Source organism: Barbus barbus, assembly GCF_936440315.1.
Source record: "Barbus barbus genome assembly, chromosome: 27".
In the NCBI taxonomy this organism is placed as follows: Eukaryota; Metazoa; Chordata; class Actinopteri; order Cypriniformes; family Cyprinidae; genus Barbus; species Barbus barbus.
This window is the reverse complement of record NC_136755.1, coordinates 15,732,376-15,752,873: the sequence shown is the minus strand read 5'-3', so window position 1 is coordinate 15,752,873 and position 20,498 is coordinate 15,732,376. Positions and strand designations below refer to the sequence as shown.

Below are 20,498 nucleotides of genomic sequence, written 5' to 3'. Positions count from 1 at the left end.
ACATGATGTTTGCTTGAGCAGGATTCTAATCGCTTTCATGGGACAATCCCAGAAGCCTCCATTTCTACAATAACTCCATTTGGTATAAAGGAAGAGGCTGCAATTGATTTCAACCCCATAGAGTACGCTAGATTACAGTTTGCATGCATCATAGTGTCAAACACAGCTTCTCAGTGTACATGGGCTGAGATACAAGCAACTAGGGCTGTCAAAATGGCTCCTTATGTAAATCTTGTGAATAAATAAAGACCACTGAAAAATAGGCGAATCAGAACATAATACCGACTGTGATGTAACAGTCGGTATCACTAATAGTTACACCCCCAACATCTGCATATACCCGTCCATGTTCTAGGTCAGCCGCCAGCCAGATCATCAGAAGTTCTGCAGGTATTGTGAAGAAACAAGCGAGCACAACAGTGAAAATGGCAGATCATGGAAATAAATGTTATGTTCCAGGCTGTGCAGGGGATGTGAAGTGCAGGGATGGGTTGGTGTCTGTATTCAGAAAGGCACGGAAAGCAAATAACGTGTTCTAAAAAATAACGCGAGCCACTAAAGGGACATGGTTAGCTTCTTGCTAGCGGTAGCCTGTTATACTGCAGTACATAAAATTTTACTTACCACATAAACAGAGTAAGGAGAGATGACTGAGGATGATGGCGAATGATTTACAGATCATGAGCACCACTGACAAGTATCTGATCTTGTAAAATGTGTGGTAAGTACTGCCGCTCCATAGTATAAGCAGAGTTTGTGAGATCGTGAATCTCGAAAGTGAAAGTAAAACGCGATCGTGCATTTGAAAGCAGTTTCAGTGCCCCGCATATTAATAGCGGCTCCCTGATGCCTGCATTTTATATACAGTATAATTACCTGACGATATAACTGCGAGAGAAAGTATTGAAATACATATTTTCCCTGTGATTCCTTCCTGCTGTGAGCTACTGAAATGAGCAGCACTATGAAACAGCCAATCAGAGCAGAACTCAACATTGAGACGCACTGTGAAACAGCCAATCAGAGCAGAGCTCACTTACATCGGCGCCACATTTCGTGCACCACTGATAAGGCTGTCTAACACGCACCTAGAATTTGAATGCAACATTTTTGCATTCGAATGTGGATTTTTATTTTAAATTCGACGAATTTTCAAAATTCGAATTTTTTTGACAGCCCTAAAAGCAACCTATAGGCTCACCGGACATGTCTGTGCCTACATTTTTACAAGACTCCAAAAACATACCAACACATACAATTTACTGCAGATTCCAGCTGAAATGGACACTAGAGGCAGTAAAACACCTACAACTTTTATTACTTCAAACATTATTATTACAGGGCAGATTATCGATTGATAAAGACTTCACATGGTTACACCTCAAAACACTATTATCTTAGTCCATAATTTTCAATTTAACTGCTTTGCATCACATAGCCAGCTTTATATGCATGGTTTTTCTAGCATTGTAAACTTGCTCAGTAGCTCACCTGGTACAGCATTGCACTTGCAATTCAAAGTCAAGTCCCATAAAACAAGAGTCACGATAAACAGCCAAAATGGAATGGTTGCTTCAGCAAATGTGTTTTTAATCTAATGTTTTCTTTTGTTAACATTATCAGTTTAGGCAGGGGCATCATGCACTCATTTTTGAGGGGGCAAGGGGGTGGGGGTGAAATCTCGATTGTCACCTAGATTATGATGGTCAAAGTAGCCTAATAGTGTAGTCTATTAACTATGCATAAAAACCTATCTGTTTACTTAAGTAACACATTTGGGTGTCATGCCATGACATTTTTAATACGACTGACTTTATATTTAATGTGAATATTAAAACATTGTAAATTAGGCTACTTATAATTTCATTGTACAGAAAGAGAGCAAAGAACATTTTCACTGACAGTCTAGAGTTCAAGCACTCTCAAAAACGCCCATTAAAATCACTGAAGCGGTTTACACTGTGAAATGAATCTCTTACTTAGAGATTCATACACACATCTGCACTTTGATGTTTCTGATGAGAGAATTTGCCAGAAAGATGTATTTAGTCAGCGAGCGAGTGAAGAAAACACCGGCATTTTAGCGATGACTCATCTGAACGCCTCTGATTGGTCATTGCATTCATAAGCTCAACAGAATATCGTGCGATTGGTTATAATGCGCAGTGCTGTACAAACGCGTCTGCATCTGGCTCAGCGCCAGCCAGCGAACAGGTTTGAATTTAGCAGCTGACGATATGAAGCGCTGAACAATTTAATCACGCTGGTGTGATTATATCAAATATAGAAAATATTATTCGGCTATTTTTTGTCTTTTGGAAGCTGCATTCAAAATCCACTGGGCTGAAAAATCACTTTGAATGGGCATGACGCCTCTGAGTTTAGGGTAGGGTTTAGTGTAGGTCATACGTTAATTTCAAACACAACAGAGAATTAACATTTATCACCAGATATTTAATTTTCACAAACTGCTGCAATCTGTACAGCATCCACTGTAACTAAACTTTGCAGGATTCACGTTCATCTGTTTCAGATAAGACTGAATGCACATTTAATGCCACACCCTGGAGATTTCACTCTGAAAAAAAGTGTTGCAGAAGATGTGCAAGAATCAACCTTTTTCCAATTAACTTGGTTTGGATAAAAAGGCATCTAATTCACCCAAAAAGACAAACAGGGAAAAAGGAAAAGTTGCTCTTTTATGTCCATGCTTTAGGCTGTCAATCAGAAGTGGAGAAAAGCCGCCAAGAGAACTAGAGTCATTCTAATGATCAACAATGCTATGGATCCATGAGATTTGTAGGGTCAGGCTAATCTCCACCTCTCCATGCACCCAATGGTCCGGTCCATCCAGCCCTCGTTTGCTCGGTTTTTCTCATCTACAAGTCGGGAGCAGAGTGAGAAGCCAGTAAAGCTAAGATTTATAGTCCCTATTAACATCTTTAACAACGAGAAGTATATATTAGTATATATGCTAAAGCTTAGCAGATACATGGTATAAAAAAAATATATACAACATTTGGTAAGTAGCACTAAACACTGCACAGAAAAACCCCAAAGGGGATATTTCTTTATGCTTTATGCAAAACGGTAGAGAAAGAGTAGTCTGTTTTGAATCATCGTAATTCTGCAAGTGTTCTAGTGGGCAGTTATGACTCAGCCAACCGGTCCATTCAGCACTTCTCAAGTCTTCGAATGTACAGTTTATGTCAGCATGGCAAACTAGTAGCTAACACTGAGTGTTGTCATAGAATGAGGAGCCAAAAGCCATAACAGCACGTCTGCTTTTGAATACACAATAACGACATTCCTGTAACTGCCAAGAGAGAGAGGAAATTGATTTTTTTTAGTTGCTTGAAGGGCGGGTGATAGGGGGATTCCAGGCACGAGAACATTAATCAGGAGAGCCAGAGAGTCCATGCTCACTATAAGCAACCCCCCTGCCTTATCTATCACCCGTTTTTTTCTCAGTTTGTGTGGGGAGTGGTAAAACGGAGGGGATATTTACTAATGGTAGATTCCCAGGTGAACTTACAGAGACTCACCCGCCCAACGGCTTAACAGCCAGAAGCCCCTTATTAAAGAACTGAAAACGTTTTTTGCACAGTAACCGAAACCACACAACTGACAGAAGGCACTGGCAGTCATTCAGAATCTGCAAACTGAATGAGATGTGAAAAAGTGTTAATATAGCATGCTCTTGCACTCCCTTGTGCATGTGATACGGACCATGGTAACAACTATAATTAGATAGGTTAAATTTAATATTCGCATCTTGACATCTAAACTAAATTTAAAAATGCAATAAATCAGCCATGTAAAATACATGCAAAAAATAGCTGCTGACTTAACTTGCACTCTCTCTAAGAAGAGGAAAGACACAATGTGCTATCTTTTGACATCAGAGCCATCCTCAAAAGAATGTGACTTCAAAGGTTGGCAGGAGGCAATTGACAGGACTCGATCGCCTCAGCTTAGGCCACTTTGGGACAGCCTCTGCAGGTTTCACTTTACACATTATGCGCGCGTTTTCAGGCACATGTCCGACAGGTAGTCTTTCAGTGCTACATCTGATTGGACATCACCCATATCTGTCTCAAGGGATCTATTTGTATGTATGATTGCATGTCACACTCCTAAAGCTACCAAGATATCAAATACATTGAAAATGATCGTACTGTACTTCAGGACACAAAGAGAAATGTTAGATGTTTCACCTGCATACACGACAGGATTTAGATTTTAAGGGAATTAAGGTACAGAGTAGGGCTGAACGATTAATTGCATTTGCGATAATATCGCGATATGAAAAACACGATTTTTCAACCGCAGAGGCTGCGATTACACTGTCACGTGACACGTGAGAGTAAAGAGGTGTGTTCAACTTGAAGATTGATCGGTGTATGACATCAAAGTACGGCGAGAGAAAGCATAAGGAGACGTCTGCTCTCTTATAGCTGTATTTGATGACACACAGCGATCGGTCTAGATGCGCTGCTTCAAGTCGAACACATGACACGCATCATATTTTCTCTCAACTCTCATCACCTTTTCTGACCCATTTCAGTCTCTACTAATGAGCTGACGAGTTGAATCGAGTGTGTTAGATGAGGGAGACAATACTGGGATGCTCCAGAACAGTTTTGAAAACCATTTCAGAGACACGTTCTTAATGTAACTCATATATAACTACATGCATGCACAGTTTTATGGCAGCTTTAATCGCCTTTTTGGTAACTTCATGACTTAACTGATCACGACATTGCATGCTCGTAGTTTCTTTCGCGATTTGATATGAAATGATACAGGCTATGCACACGCCGGCACCTTTGTGCGTGTATTGAAGAGCATGCGCTGCGAGCACAGTACAGTTTCCATGCTCGTTTGACTCACGCCTGACGCTGAAGTGAAGTTGAAGCGCGCGTCTGAAACGACTCCTGTTTGATGTGCTCGTAAAGACGTTCTGCAACTGAATGCATGCATTTATTGTCAAGAAAAAAAAGAGACAGAATTAGCAGTTATGAGTGGGGTGGCCAACCCTAGGCGTATTTATAAAAGTCAGTAAAAAAAAATAAAAAATTATATAGCCTTTCAAAAGTTTAGGATCATTAAGATAAGATATCAGTTTTCTATTTTAATATACTTTAAAAGATCATTTATTCCTGTGCAGCAAAGCTGAATTTTCAGCATCATTACTCCAGGCTTCAGTGTCACATGACCCTACAGAAATCCTTCTAATACGCTGATATATAATCAATGTTGGAAACAGTTATGCTGCTTAATATTTTTGGGACCTGTGATACTACTTTCAGGATTTTTGATAAATAAAAGTTAAAAAGAACAGTGTTTATTCAAAATATAAATTTTATGTTACAATATAGACTACTATTCAAAAATTTGGGGTCAGTACTTTTTTTCTTTTTTTTTTAAAGAAATCAGTACTTTTATTCAGCAAGGATGTGTTAAATGGATAAAAAGTGATAAAGACGTATATTGTTAGAAAAGATTCCTATTTTGAATAAATGCTGTTCTTTTTAACTTTTTATTCATGAAAGAATTAAGAAAAAAAGTATCACAAGTTCCAAAAAATTAAGCAGCACAACAGTTTCAACACTGATAATAATTCAGCATAATATTAGAATGATTTCTGAAGGATCATGGGACACTGAAAACTGGTGTAATAGCTGATGAAAATTCAGCGCTGCATTAAAGAAATAAATTATATTTTATAGTATATTAAAATAGGAAACCAATATTAGAAACTGAAATAATATTTCACAGTATTACTGTTTTTCCTGTATTTTTGATCAAATAAATACAGCCTTGATGAGCATAAGAGACTTCATTAAAAAAACATAAAAAATCTTACTGATCCCAAACATTTCAATGTCAGTGTAAATGTAAATGTAAATGTGTTTGTGTGTCATTTTTTATGACATCATATGAAATGTTTTTAAAAATTTCTGCTGCTTCAGACACTTGTGCAACCCCGTTACTCACCACGGAAGTAAGAGCCATCTGAAAGCTGTAGATCCGCGCCAGACCAAAATCGGCCAGTTTGATCTGTCCTCCACTGGTGACAAGAATGTTTTGAGGCTTAAGATCTCGATGAACCACACGGTGAGAGTGGAGGAAATCCAGACCCTGCAGCAGCTGGTACATCATATCCTGCCAAAACAAGACCAGAGTCATTCCAAATATATTTTAATAAAGTGGATTTCTTTTTTTTTTTTTTTTTTTTTTAATGACTGAAAAGGTCTAATATCAAGATATATATGTATGTACAGGTACATCTAAAAAAATGTGAATATCGTGAAAAAGATTTTTCATTATTATCATTATTCATTAACATTTCAAAAAGTGAAACTTTCATATATTTTAGATTCATTACATGTAAAGTAAAACATTTCAAAAGTTTTTTTGTTTTAATTTTGATGATTAGAGCTTACAGCTAATGAAAGTCAAAAATCAGTATCTCAAAATATTAGAATATTTACATTTGAGTTTCAATTAATGACCATCCCTACAGTATACATTCCAGGTATCTCTTGTTCTTTGAAACCACAATAATGGGGAAGACTGCTGACTTGGCAATGATCCAGAAGATGATCATTGACGCCCTCCACAAAGAGTGTAAGTCACAGAGGGTCATTACTGAAAGGTGTGGCTGTTTACAGAGTGCTGTATCAAAGCATATTAAATGCAAAGTTGACTGGATGGAAGAATTTGGGTAGGAAAAGGTGCACAAGTAACGACCGCAAGCTTGAGTATACTGTCAAGCAAAGCTGATTCAAACACTTGGGAGAGCTTCACAAGGAGTGGACTGAAGCTGGAGTCAGTGCATCAAGAGTCACCACGCTCAGACGTCTTCAGGAAAAGGGCCAACGTCACAAGCGTCTTACCTGGGCTGTGGAGAAAAAGAACTGGACTGTTGCTCAGTGGTACAAAGTCCTCTTTTCAGATGAAAATAAATTTTGCATTTAATTTGGAAATCAAGGTCCCAGAGTCTGGAGGAAAAGTGGAGAGGCACAGAATCCGTGTTGCTTGAAGTCCAGTGTGAAGTTTCCACAGTCAGTGATGATTTGGGGTGCCATGTCATCTGCTGGTGTTGGTCCACTGTGTTTTCTGAAGTCCACAGTCAACGCAGCCATCTACCAGCAAATTTTAGAGCACTTCATGCTTCCTTCTGCTGACAAGCTTTATGGAGATGCTGATTTCATTTTCCAGCAGGACTTGGCACCTGCCCACACTGCCAAAGGTACCAAAAGCTGGTTCAATGACCATGGTGTTACTGTGCTTGATTGCCCAGCAAACTCGCCTGACCTGACCCCCATAGAGAATCTATGGGGTATTGTCAAGAGGAAGATGACACACACCAGACCCAACAATGCAGATGACCTGAAGGCCGCTATCAAAGCAACCTAGGCTTCCATACCACCTCAGCAGTGCCACAGGCTGATTGCCTCCACGCCGCACTGATGCAGGAATTCATGCAAAAGGAGGCTCAACCAAGTATTGAGTGCATAGAAATGAACATACTTTTCAGAAGCCTGACATTTCTGTTTAAAATATCCTTTTTTTATTGATCTTATGTAATATTCAAATTTTCTGAGACACTGAATTTTGGGTTTTCATTATCTGTAATCCATAAATCATCAAAATTTCAAGAAATAATGGCTTGAAATATTTCACTCTACGTGTAATGAATCTATATAATATATGGGTTTCACTTTCTAAAATGAGTGACAAAACATATTGAGCTTTTTCATGATATTCTAATTTTTTGAGATGCACCCGTATATGCGTGGGGAGGGAAAAAAATTGCATGTGCCTTTTAGTATGGCAGATGTTGATAACCGACATGACGGCAGAGCAGGAAAGATACACAGCCTTAAGGCTCCATCCCTGTAGGCCTCTGCTTCCCTGCAGCTGTTCCAGGATCACAGCTAATTGTGAATTATGCCTTTCTGCCTATGGGCCAATATGAAATCAGACCATGACACTGAAACTCAACATCAAACGAGCAAACACACACACACACACACAAAAAGAAGGTGGGGAGAAAAGACAGCAACTGCCATTTTCTTTAGTAGAAACTGTCGATAATGGTCAAATAGATAAGAAAAAAATGGGGCAATGCGTAAGGGGTATAGAAAAAGTCATCGGGTCAGAGTACCGAGCGAGGTACATTTGCTCACAGTTGTTGCTTGACTTGTTCCAAAGCAGAGGTATCAAGCGGTGGCAGCCTACCCCTGAGAAACCCGCTGCCAAGACCTCACAAGTGACATGGATCTGAGCCCGCAGCACTGTTCATTCCCCGACCAGCTGGTGAGTGATTAAAACCGCTGAAACAATGGGGTGCACACTCAAGCAGAAAACTGCAAACGGCACGAGTCAGACCGGGTGAGGGGAAAGGGACGGAGGTCCTCACAATGTGCACGCTGGGGGCCTGCACTAGGGAACACGTGTGTGTCAGAGTCAAGCAGCCAGGATAAACAAGGAGCCTTTCTGAATGCCCATCCAGCCATGACCTCTCAGACCTTCAGGCACAGGCAGTTATTCTGTGAGCTCCTAAAACGGCATCACCCCCTACCAGCTCCTCTGTCTTGGCCTAAAATGGCCTTAAGACAAAGGTGAAAAAAAGGAAAGGTACACAGCCGCCTCAGAAGCATGACCTGAGGATAAATATGCATATCGTCCCCTCCCAACTCCTCCAAAAACATATTAAGCAGCTTGTGTACCTTTTATGTGTTATGTATCTAATTATCATGACAAATGGAGTCTGTGCTCATTTTCAGTGCTGTTTGTAGAGGGAAATCTGCAGATGGTGTCATTTAAATGTGTGAATTGGTAGCTGAATAAAAAAATTATAAAATAAACATACACTACCATTCAAAGGTTTGTGGTAAGAAAGACTTTTTAAATTAAATCACTACTTTTATTCAGAAAAGGATGTATTAAATCAGTTGAAAGTTACAGTAAAGACATTTAAATATTTAATAAAAGAAAGATTTTTATTTCAAATAATTGTTCTTTTGAACGTTCTATTCATCAAACAATCCTGAAAGACAATTTTCCAAAAATTACAAATATTAAGCAGCACAACTGTTTTCAACATTGATAAGAAATGTTTCTTGAGCACCAAATTAGCATATTAGGATGATTTCTGAAGGATCGTGCGACACTGGAGACTGAAGTAATGGCTGCTCTTCCAATTTACCAACCCCAAACGTTTGAATTTTGAGTGCATAATTAGCCCCAACTTTTAATGCATGAACACAAAAGGTGCTTCATTTGCAAATGAACAACGTTAAAATTCTAGAGAATTCTGGGGGTACAGATACCTCATATTTATTAACAGTAATTTAAGCGTTATTATTTAAATTATGAGTGATCGGTTGAAGTGATACTCTGGAAAGCCCTTTAGTTCAGTGGAAAATTAACCTTGATATACCTGTCATTCAATCTCTCATTGCTATCTCAAAAGGAGTAACCCAACAGGTGGAATCTGAAAGATTCTTCAGAGACGGTTCTTTGTTGTAACATGCTATTCACACAACAGAGGCACCGTAATTTACAATCAAAACATTAATGCCTCAAATTAAATCAACAGTACCAACCTGAAATAACCAGGCTTTGCTGAGAGGCATTCAGACTCTAAACAAAGGAAACATTTGATAGCACCTGTCCTAAAGTACCTCTTCTTGGAAAAAGGGAGGAAATAAAGAAAAGGAAAGAGTGGAAGGAAAAAAAAAAAACTCCCCAAAAACAGCAGTCAAAACAGAGCTTCCAGAAGGCACCCCCCTTTCTAATGCTAATTCATGAGGCGCAGCCATATTGTTTATTGTGCCCCGGCACAATGCAGGACATCTGCCAGTTAGCGTTAGTGTAATTCCTTCCCCATGCTTCATTAGGCTCTCCTTTATGGAGCAGAGACAGGCCTCGGGAAGGCGCGGGGCCAGAGAGCCTAGCCGCACTCCCCAACGCAGGGCCAGCCGCTTGATCTCCTTCCAGCTCATTTGATTCCTGGGGCCTCTTTCATCAATTAGCATGCGGTGGGTCTGAAATGGGGCAGAAGTGGGCAGTTTGGGGGCTGGAATGGGGTGGATGCTGGGACCTCTGCAATCTGGTGTCCTTAGGAGGGTGGTGAATAAAGTTGCTGGGCATCTTTGGGAGGGCCACACGGTCTACAACTGAGGTCTGTTATCTGATGTCTGTGTGGCCTGACAGAATGAAATCTCACTAATGCATATTCAAGAGTCTGAAAGCCTGTATAATGCATAAATTTTGTATAAAAGACTACTGTATAATATGAATATATAATAAATGACTACTAATAATTTTAAAAATATATAGAATTTATCATCAACATCTGTTAATTTGTGGCTTGATCTCTAGATTTAATTTAATGTGAAATATATATATTATATATAAGGGCTGTCAATCGATTAAAATATTTAAATTGCATGATCGTCATGAGTTAACTTGTGATTAATCGCACATTTGTATTTGTTCTAAATGAACCTTAAAATTAATACTTTAAGTTTTTTATACTTTAATCAACATGGACCAATATGGATACTTTATGCAAATGTATGTTTATTGTTATTGAAACCATAGTCAACATAGAGCATGAAGACTAGACATGTTTCAAAGGTCATAGATGTTTTTCAAAGAACTTGTTCATGTCTATTAGACGCATGAAATAAGAAATACCAGGTTCTCATTACTTCTCTTTCTTTGCACTGAGCAATTTACTTACACAAACCTGTTTACATTTTTGCACAACAGGGCAGCTCACTTCTTCGGAACATGCAAAATGTACATTTATTTTTACATTTGTTTGCCTCTCTGTGCCCACATACTGTATTTTGATGCAATTAAATTCTCAACAAAACTATTTTCATTGGTATTTTACCGTTTCTGTTGTCAGACAACTTAATGAATATAAAAAAGTGACTGAAACGCGACCCATTGGGACTACATAACCAGCTCTCCCTTCCAAGATGTTAATCTGCACAAAAATCCTGATAATTGAGCCGTCATCTGATGATATCAAATACACATAAGATAAAGACAATAGCTGTGCTGTGATTTCAGCTACACTTGCATGTAAAATTAGACAAGCAACATAATATCTGTGTTTAACTGAAAGTGCTGCTCCTCTCTGCTGCTTGCTGAACAATGCAGACACGAGAGAGAGAGAGAGAGAGAGAGAGAGAGATGTTTACATGCTGGGAAAGAAAGATCTCGCGCGGCAGTACCGGTGAGTCTCAGAAACTAAATGTTTGGGCAAACCTTAAAGATTTGTCGCTAGGCGCTTTTTTGGAAGGAAAAAAAACTGTCTCTAAAGGGGTCTGCAAAGTCACTAAGTTGGCAACACTGTGCATCTCCATTTTGGGCTAGGCGACAGGTCAAACAGAAAATGCGCGCTGCGTTAATAAAATTAGTGCCATTAAAATTTAAAAATTTCCGTTAACTTCGACAGCCCTAATATATATACATATACACACTTTAGAACTAGTAACGAAGAAATGTTGAGTTGCTCCATTGAAAGATTATTGTATTACTGTATTAAATGCTTACTATATTATATAGAGTATTATGAGAGTGAGACAGACTGAGCGAGTGTGATTACCTGCATCTGATAAAGCATTCATTCTTCAGCTCAATCTCATATTATATCTCATATTATAGTCACAATAAAACATTAGTTTGAATGTCCGCTGAGGAAAGCGATATCTTTGTTGTACTATTCTTTCATCTGTTAAAGGTAGGCAATTTTAGAAAGGTTAGCAATAGCAAGCTAGCTTTGAAAGCAAGATCCCCACCCTCCCTGCATAAATCACTCTGCAAAGCCACACCTCCCCTAAAAAACACGAATACACTCAGGCAGACCAGAGACTAACTTGTGTTAGCCCCTTCTGTACCGAAATCATACCGAACCGTGACGTTAAAACCGAGGTATGTACTGAACCGTCAAATTTGTGTACCGTTACACCCCTATTATTTATTATATTACATTATTTATTTATACAAAAACAGCCATCATAAAAGTTGCTAGGTAATTCATTCAAAAGTACAAAGGTAGTGCTGTGATGTACAGCATTAATTTATATAACATATAAAGTGATGAGATTTTGCTCTCAGCGAAAACTCTTTGCTCTAGAACAAATAATAGATTAATGAGACCAAAGACTGCCCGTTAGGTTTACTCAAAATGAATTATATCTCATGTTTAACCACTATAGAGACATCAGAGACACCGGCAAATTCCAGAAGAACTGGCTGAGGTGAGGCTGCTTTTGACTGGCACATGAGCGCTGAACGGCCACTAACTTGGATCTCTGAAAACGTCAAAGCAAATTTTCAAACAGACATTTTCTTTATTAACAAACTGCATATTTGAAGTCTAAACAACTACAAAACAGTATTATTTATAAGATTATAGTGGATTTGGGCATCTGCCATGACATTCTCTGTGAAAAATACTACAAACTGAGTTATACAAACGGTGAAACGGTTGGAGTTCTATTATCTCTAGAATATCGCACTCCTGGAAAAGGCTCTTAGCCAATCAGATTCGAGGACCAGAAAAAACTGTTGTGTTACAGTCATGGCCAAAAATATCAGCACCCTTGGTAAATATGATCAAAGGCGGCTGTGACAATTAATCTGCATTGTTAATCCTTTTGATCTTTTATTTAAAAAATTAACATTTTATTGGATAATAAGAATTTAAAATGGGGGCAAATATCATTATGAAATAAATGTTTTTCTCAAATACACGGACACAATTATTGGTAGCCCTAGAAATTCTTATGAGTAAAATATCTCTGAAGTATATTCCCATTCATATTCACAATTTTGAGCACTCCAGGGTGATTGCGAACATGAAATTATCCAGCCATGGCTTCCTGTTTAACAGAAATATAAACAGGAGGGAAAACAAAGCCCAAATTCCCTTAATCATCCATCACAATGAGAAAAACTAAAGAATATATTTCTGATGTGCAGCAAAAGATAATTGAGCTTCACAAATTAGTGAAGTGGCTTTAAGAAAAGAGCTAGAGCAGTGAAAATTCCCATTTCCACCATCAGGGCAATAATTAAGAATTTCCAATCAACATAAAATGTTAAGACACTGCCTGGAAGAGGACGTGTGTCTATAAGGCGAAGGAGAGTTTGAGTGGCTAAAGACTCTCCAAGGACCACAACTGGAGAATTGCAGAAAACAGTTAAGTCTCGGGGTCAGAGAACCTTAAAAAAAAAAAAAAAAAAAAAATTGTCATACAGCACCTACATCACCACATGTTGTTTGGGAGGGTTTCAAGAAAAATTTGCATAGCTCATCCAGAAACAAACTCCAGCATATTCAGTTATCAGACACGACTGGAACTGGCTTCTATGGTCAGATGATACTAAAAAATGAGCTTTTTAGCAGCAAACACTCAAGACGGGTTTGGTGAACACAGGGATAAAAAAGCACCCCATGTGTACAATGAAATATACTGCTGTATTTTTGATGTTGTGGACCTATATTTCTGCTGGAGGTCCTGGACATCTTGTTTAGACACATGGCATCATGGATTCTATCAAATACCAACAGATAAAAAAATCAATAAGTGACTGACTCCGTTAGAAATCTTATAATGGGCCATGTTTGGATCTTCCAACCGGACAATAATCCAAACACAAACCTCAAAAAAAAAAAACACAAAAATAGGTCACTGAGCACAAAACCAAGCTTCTGCTATGGCCATTCCAGTCCTCTGACCAGAGCCCTATAGAAAATGAATAAAAGGGTGCCGTTAATTGTGGCCAATGTGTATTAGAGAAAAACATTTATTTCATAATGATATTTCATTATGATATCATTTATTTCATATATATATATATATATATATATATATATATATATATATATATATATATATATATATTATTATTTTTATTTTTATTTTTTTTCGTTGATGAATAGAAAATTCAGCATTTATTTGATGCTGTCATTTATTTGACAGTCATTACTGTCACTTTTGATCAGTTTAAAGCATCCTTTAAATTAGGTCTTTTAGGTGGGGAAGATGCAAGGAAACCACATATCTATCTCTAACATGCAAACTAGAGACTCAAACCAAGACTGCGTTATGTTCAAAAGTCCCTCTCGATACACAGTCCTTCCTTAATGATACACAAAACTTACAAAGGAAACCCCTTAGGTGTCACTTTTTAACTTCAAAAGTTTCTTAGCTTCTGTTTCCACTTCAGTTTGGCACGAGTGACAAAGAGAGAGAGATACGGTTTGTTACATGACTCAATGTAAGATGTCCTAGGGGGAGAGGTAGCGAAATACGATGAATGGATTTGTAAGACTACCATGTGGGAAAAGTCAAAATAGATTAGATGAGTAGATGATCAGGACAAAAAAAAAATCCAATAGTTCTGCTCAAAGCTTTCCGGATGTAAGAGGACACTGACACAGGACACGCACCAGGATTATTTCTAGTCTAATGAAAATGATATCTGGCCTGAATGACTTATTGCCCCTTAAGGAAGCCCCTTGCAGTCCACTGGTTCATTCTAGTGAAAGGCTGAGAGGGAGGCCTCTAGCCAGACATACACACTTTCACAAACCCTTTCCATGCACATACACACACATACACTAAAGCAACATTCCTCTGGCCAATCTTTGGTGAAAGCCAGAGCTGAATGAAAATAGAGGCACACAGGCACCCAGCCCTTTAATTAGAAGCCCATCCACCACATGCACTGCCCATCAAAAGGACAGGACTCTGTGATCTGAGGGAGCTCCATCCTTCATCCACCGACTTAGAAGGCCAAAACACAAATTTTTTTGCTCAGGGCCTCAAAGTACAAAATAAAATTCCTTATTATTATCCTTTTTAATATAACAATACCCATTGGAAGACAATATGGAAAATGGAAATAAAAATCATTCATATAAGCATTCATAAAACATGCTCACCTGTAACACAAGTTAATTAATACAGGTTTTAGATTCTAAATTTTCCTCGCTTTGTAGTATTAGTTCATTGTTTTCAATTACAGCTTAAGGTCACTGTAAAGTGTTATTCACAACCTTTTTTACTTCCATAACCTAACTCATTTAGGATAAATCTGGAGATTCAACTAGTAATATGTAAGAAAAGATCTTATTTTATCCATAACAGTTGACATAATAGAATGTGGTTGCAATGCAGGAGTTAATTCAAGACATCAGCAAAAAAGGAAAGTCACTTTAGATGCAAAGCAAATTATTATATTTTGATTAAGATATTATAAAACACAATATTTATTAACACAATTATGACTCATGCACAGTAAGACCAGGATTTGCATTGAATGTGTGTATTAAACAGTAAAAAGGATTTGTTCTGATTTGTTCAGATTACAGTTCCTTTGCCTGATTGGTTCAGGTTAAAGTTTATTTGCCTGATTGTCAATACTGAGATGAATTTGCTAGTGTGATGGTACCTTTATGGTTTCAGGTGGCACTCCTGGATCAGGTGCTTTCTCCAAATATGTGGTTAAATCTTGGTCCACGTGCTCAAAGACCAAAGTTAGTTTGGTTTCCCGGTCAGTCCTGGAAACTGTGCATACGTCAAACAACCTAAACAAGGGAAAAGCAAATCCAGAAAGCTTTCATTAAAAGCTCTTTGAGTGATCTCTTAATTATTTAGGATCAATTTTGACAAGTTCATAGAATACATAAAAATTGAGTATGCAAATTCTTCAATATAATCTGCAATGAAGAGTTTAATGGACCAGAAACTTTCTAAACAAGACGAGCGGATACTGTCCTCAAACTGATATTGGCAAGACCTGTCAGCAGCATCATCTCAATGCAAGAAGTTTTAAACCCTAAAATTACTACTTCAAGGTACATGGGTGCATGCTTTTATCACAAGATAAGATATTTGGAGGAGTTCTAATTGCCTGACGTAGCTTGCAAAGATAATGAATTATCCCAGACTTAATAGTGAAAGACAAAGTCACATAGCCGTAATCTACCAAAATAATCTTTCATGGTACTGTCACTTGATCCCATGACATCATAAACTGAACCTCTCCAGGAAACGCTTCTGCTGGAATCCAGATTGTTCCTCCATAATGAAGCCTCTTAACCAGCAAAACATATGGCATGAATAATATTCTCATTATAAGCACTGAGGGGTTGCTTGCACTTTCACAGCGTTCCAAACACACAGCCCTATAGGATTCTCGGGCCCCTACATCTCTTAATACTGTTTAGCGTTTAATTTAAAACAATTTTCTTCCATTCGCTTTCATGCCAAAAAAATCTGTTCTGTCGATCCTACATATACTTCATGTACTCATAAAAACATTGGGATCCAAATGTCTGCAACACCAATAAAAGAATTAAAAAAGTTTGAAGTTTTTTTTTTAAATGATGTAAATTAATGAGAAACATTTCAGATTGTGAACTTTTTCTAATGCACTATTTCCAGGTCACTAATCATGACACTGATCATGTTCTTCAATTGAAGCTCAAGATGCTCTTTGGAACATCTAAAATTATGCTGGAGAACATGATCAGGTTTTATCAAACGTATGGAGTTCATGCAGCTTGAGTGCTGTTGTCGTTAAAGCAAAGAGGAAAGCAAAGGGGAAAACAAATGGACAGACTATACATATATACACACATATATATATATATATATAAAAAAAAAGATTAATTTGCATCCATGGGCAAATTATAAACCAGCAAAATTTACATTTGCAATCCAGACCTTGTCTGGTTTAGTCGAAAGAATGAAGTATATACATGCTCTGCAGCTTGTAGTGCACAACAATCCATTGCTAGGTTAAAGCCTTGAGCTAGGCAAGCCAATTACACGAGTTCTGTCATCATTTGAGTGAACTATAACAAGAATCCCCCTGACGGAGTCATCAGTGATCTCAAAACAAGATTTTCCACCTACCCATTTTAACATTAATAAGCCATCAAGATAAAAATATCAGCACATTACCAAAACAAAACAAGATGTCCTTGATGGCAGACACAGACAATAACAAATTAAAATGCATCTATTCACAGGTGAAAAAGACAGCCGGCTGCTCACAGATATTTGTGCATCAATGGTTTCACATCTCCACATAAAGGTCAACAATGGATATCGTTTCGGTTGACCAGGAAAGGTGAATTGTCAGAGCGGTGCATGTGTCAATGGTATAATTTGCATTTGACACTCCAATTATCAAAACCATAGAAGCCGCATAGATGTTCCTTAAAAGACATCCTTATCTTAAATGCAAAGAGAGAAGACACTGTGGTTTGGTTTACTAGATAATCTGTTGCAGAGATACTCATCTTTTATACTTAGGAAAGATGAGTCATTTCATCACTTATGGCTAGAGATTGACATATGGTTACATCAGGGGCCAATGCTGATATCAATATAGCAAAAGAGATGCAGTAAAAAAGGCTAAAGCAACACTACCATTTACAAAATATTTTCTCAAAATTCAGTAAAAAAATATCTAAAAATACTCATTGCTCTAAAAAAGTCATCCAATGCCAGTAATGTCAAATTAGCCAATATATTGGCCTATTAGGAACTTAATAAGAAGCTCCCCACACTTTTAGCAATTAAAAACTGAGTGGGCATAATGCTCCGCAAGAAAAGAAGCTGATGGAGGCGAATCCACCAAATTTATGCAGCAATCTTCAACTGGAAAAAAGTGTCTCGGTTTTCTCGAAGTTCTTAGGGGATCTCCCTTGATCAAGGGTAGATGAGTGCAAAATGACGTGACAGGAAATCATAGGCATGATATATGTCTGAACCAGCTTTTGGGCAATTTTCCCCAAACAATGTAGGATGCCTACACGCTGGAGATCATTGAGTTTTACGGATAGGAACATGTGACAGCTAAACCCCTATATTGCATTTTAACAGATCCTCTTCTGGCTAGAGGGACCAAAAGTACTTAATGTAACACAACCTACCTACAATTTTTGTAACAATTGGTAGGGACAGGATTATAGTTGTATAAGGATTATAGGAGTATAATATCCTCTGAAATCAGGAAAAGGATATGTCAGCAGTCATATTTAATATTGTGGGCCACAGAAATGTGCAGGAAATGAAACTTGTAATATGAGGAATAAAGTTATTTTCATTGTAGCACCAGGCTTTTCTTAACAGAAACATTCTGAATGTGCAATGTCTTCTTCCTCACTCCTTTAATCATGTTTTAAAACATTATAATATCAAGGCTATATCATTATAAGATGTCTGACTTTCAAACAAAGCTACACCCTTGCAGGAAATACATACAACATGAGGAAGTATGTTAAGTTACCATCTATAAGCAAACTAATACAGTTATCATGCATCCCTCATCAACAGCACCAACATTCTCCCCACTTTTTTTTTTTACCTGACCACATTGGGGTGCTCAAAGGACTCCAGCTGCCTCAGCACCGCCACCTCGCGGATGGTTGACAGCGGCATTCCCTCTTCCTCGGTCTGCACCCGAACTCTTTTTAGGGCTACAAAGCGGCCCCCATTCTTCAAATCCCGTGCTTTGTACACCTTTCCATATGCACCTTCGCCGATCTCAGCCACCGGCTCATATCGTTGGGTCGTGCTCTCTTTGTCCATTTTTTCTCACGGCGAGGTACTGCGGGGAATCCCGAAACGTGACGAGCGCGCGGATATTTCACAAAGGCATTATTGGGAGAGCGGCGCTGGCACGTGCACTGCCTGTAGAGCGCGAGCACAAAAGGAGGCAGAGGTAAACACCAGAGTGATCAGAGTTGAATCAAATCTTATCTACGCACTTAAGATAACAGACATGGAGCTCAAACCATAAACACAACATACACAAAACTAGCTCAGCCGCCTTTACAGCCAAATATCAAGGAAAGTCCATATCAACATCTGGAGTGCAGAGGAAGAAGGCATCTAGGTGAATGACATAAAAGAGAAATCTAATCTTTGCAGTTTGAACACGTGGTTGAACACATAACTTGACCATAATTTTCACAAACTGCTTTAACAATTTCCACTTTTTTTTTTTTTTACAAATATAGTCAAAAGTTTGAAAATTTTATTTAGGGTACTTGATTTAGGGGACTTGGGGGAGGGGGGGGGGTGTCATTAAAAACAGTAATTATCATATATTTATATTAAAAAATGACCTTGACACACAATTACGAGGGTCTACTCGGGACCTCTTCTGTTTTATAGTTTTGTCACGTGACAACAAAATGGCTTCGTGCGTGCTGGTTAAACCACACTGACAGACTTTTAAAAAATATTTATAGACCTACTTTTAAACAATTATACATTGTTTAAAAATAATATGAATACAAAAAAAAACAACTTTTAATTACTTTTTAAACAATTTCGGCAGTTTCACCACCCCGATATGTTTTACACACCCACTCAAATATAGAACTATATGCGTTTTATTCAGAGTAAAAATTATTTTTAGTAATAATTGTAGCCTATGTAAATAATATATATTAAAAAAAATAACAATTGTAGCGTTTAATTCAGAAGTTGTACAAACAGAAAGGTATATTTAAATCATTTTGTATGAATTGCATATTTAATTGCTTTTTTAATAACCTCACGTCACTGATCCATAATTAGGCTACTTGCTAACCTGAGTCGACACAGGTATGCCTAATGTAACTCGCTTCCATACAGTAAACGACTGTAACAGACTCAAGCGTTGAATCTAACCCATTCGTATGATGTCAATAAAAAGAAACGGACCGAGTTTTCTAATGACAAGATTGTCCCTGCTCTTCTTTGTGCCACAGCCCTGAGCACGTGGTTGTCTACTGTTTGCATTGTTAAGCTGTGAATATCAATAAACGCTGGCACTAAAGCGCCTACATTAGTTTCCACACTCAAACAACATGAACGTGTGATTAATAATCCATCTAGTGTGCATGCAATGCCCCATATGCACAAACACGCGCACTGAAAGTAGAAGTAACGCAAGTGAATGGGAGTTTGCTGAGTATAGTTACCCCGTTTGTTATATTCCGCCCGGAGAGTCGCGTCATTCATAAACTTCAGTAAGTTTCCCAGCGTCTCCACACGCATCACAGCTCGTGCAGTGTCCTCGCGACGGGCCACACAGGTAGTCGTATGGTGCACGCGCTAAGCCCCATCTCCCAGCAGTACCACACCACTGTAACAGCAAATCAAGTGAAAGATCGTCTGATCAGTCCCTCAAGAAAGCGGGGTGGATAAAAAAGGGACTGATTTTCATCGATCTGCTATGGCCGTCCTTCCCCCTTTATGTTTTTCCCATCTATGCAGGAATATGCAGCGTGTGTGTGTGCTCGGTCTGCTCCTCGCTTTCCCACGCTGGCTGAATGTGCCTTGACCCCCTTCAGAGCAGTTTGACACAGAGCAGGAGCGTTTCCGCATTCCTCACCGACTACAAAGACTAACCGCCTCCTCTTGCTTTCTCCCTGCCTGCTCGCTCCTTCA

General features: G+C 38.4%; 1 protein-coding gene across 1 annotated transcript in view; it reads right to left on the bottom strand.

Moving 5' to 3' along the window:
* Positions 1-20,414, bottom strand: part of LOC306847076 (cyclin-dependent kinase 6-like) — a gene marked incomplete at its 3' end in the record, with an annotated part of 41,159 nt that extends 20,745 nt beyond the window's left edge. The window contains exons 1-4 of the mRNA XM_079380829.1: positions 20,030-20,414; positions 18,424-18,749; positions 15,496-15,631; positions 6,001-6,168 (exon numbers count right to left, since the gene is read on the bottom strand). Coding sequence (XP_079236955.1) covers positions 6,001-6,168; positions 15,496-15,631; positions 18,424-18,647 — 528 coding nt within the window. The 5' untranslated portion in view covers positions 18,648-18,749; positions 20,030-20,414. The remainder of the gene's footprint in view (positions 1-6,000; positions 6,169-15,495; positions 15,632-18,423; positions 18,750-20,029) is intronic.
* Between the last annotated feature and the right edge of the window lie 84 nt (positions 20,415-20,498).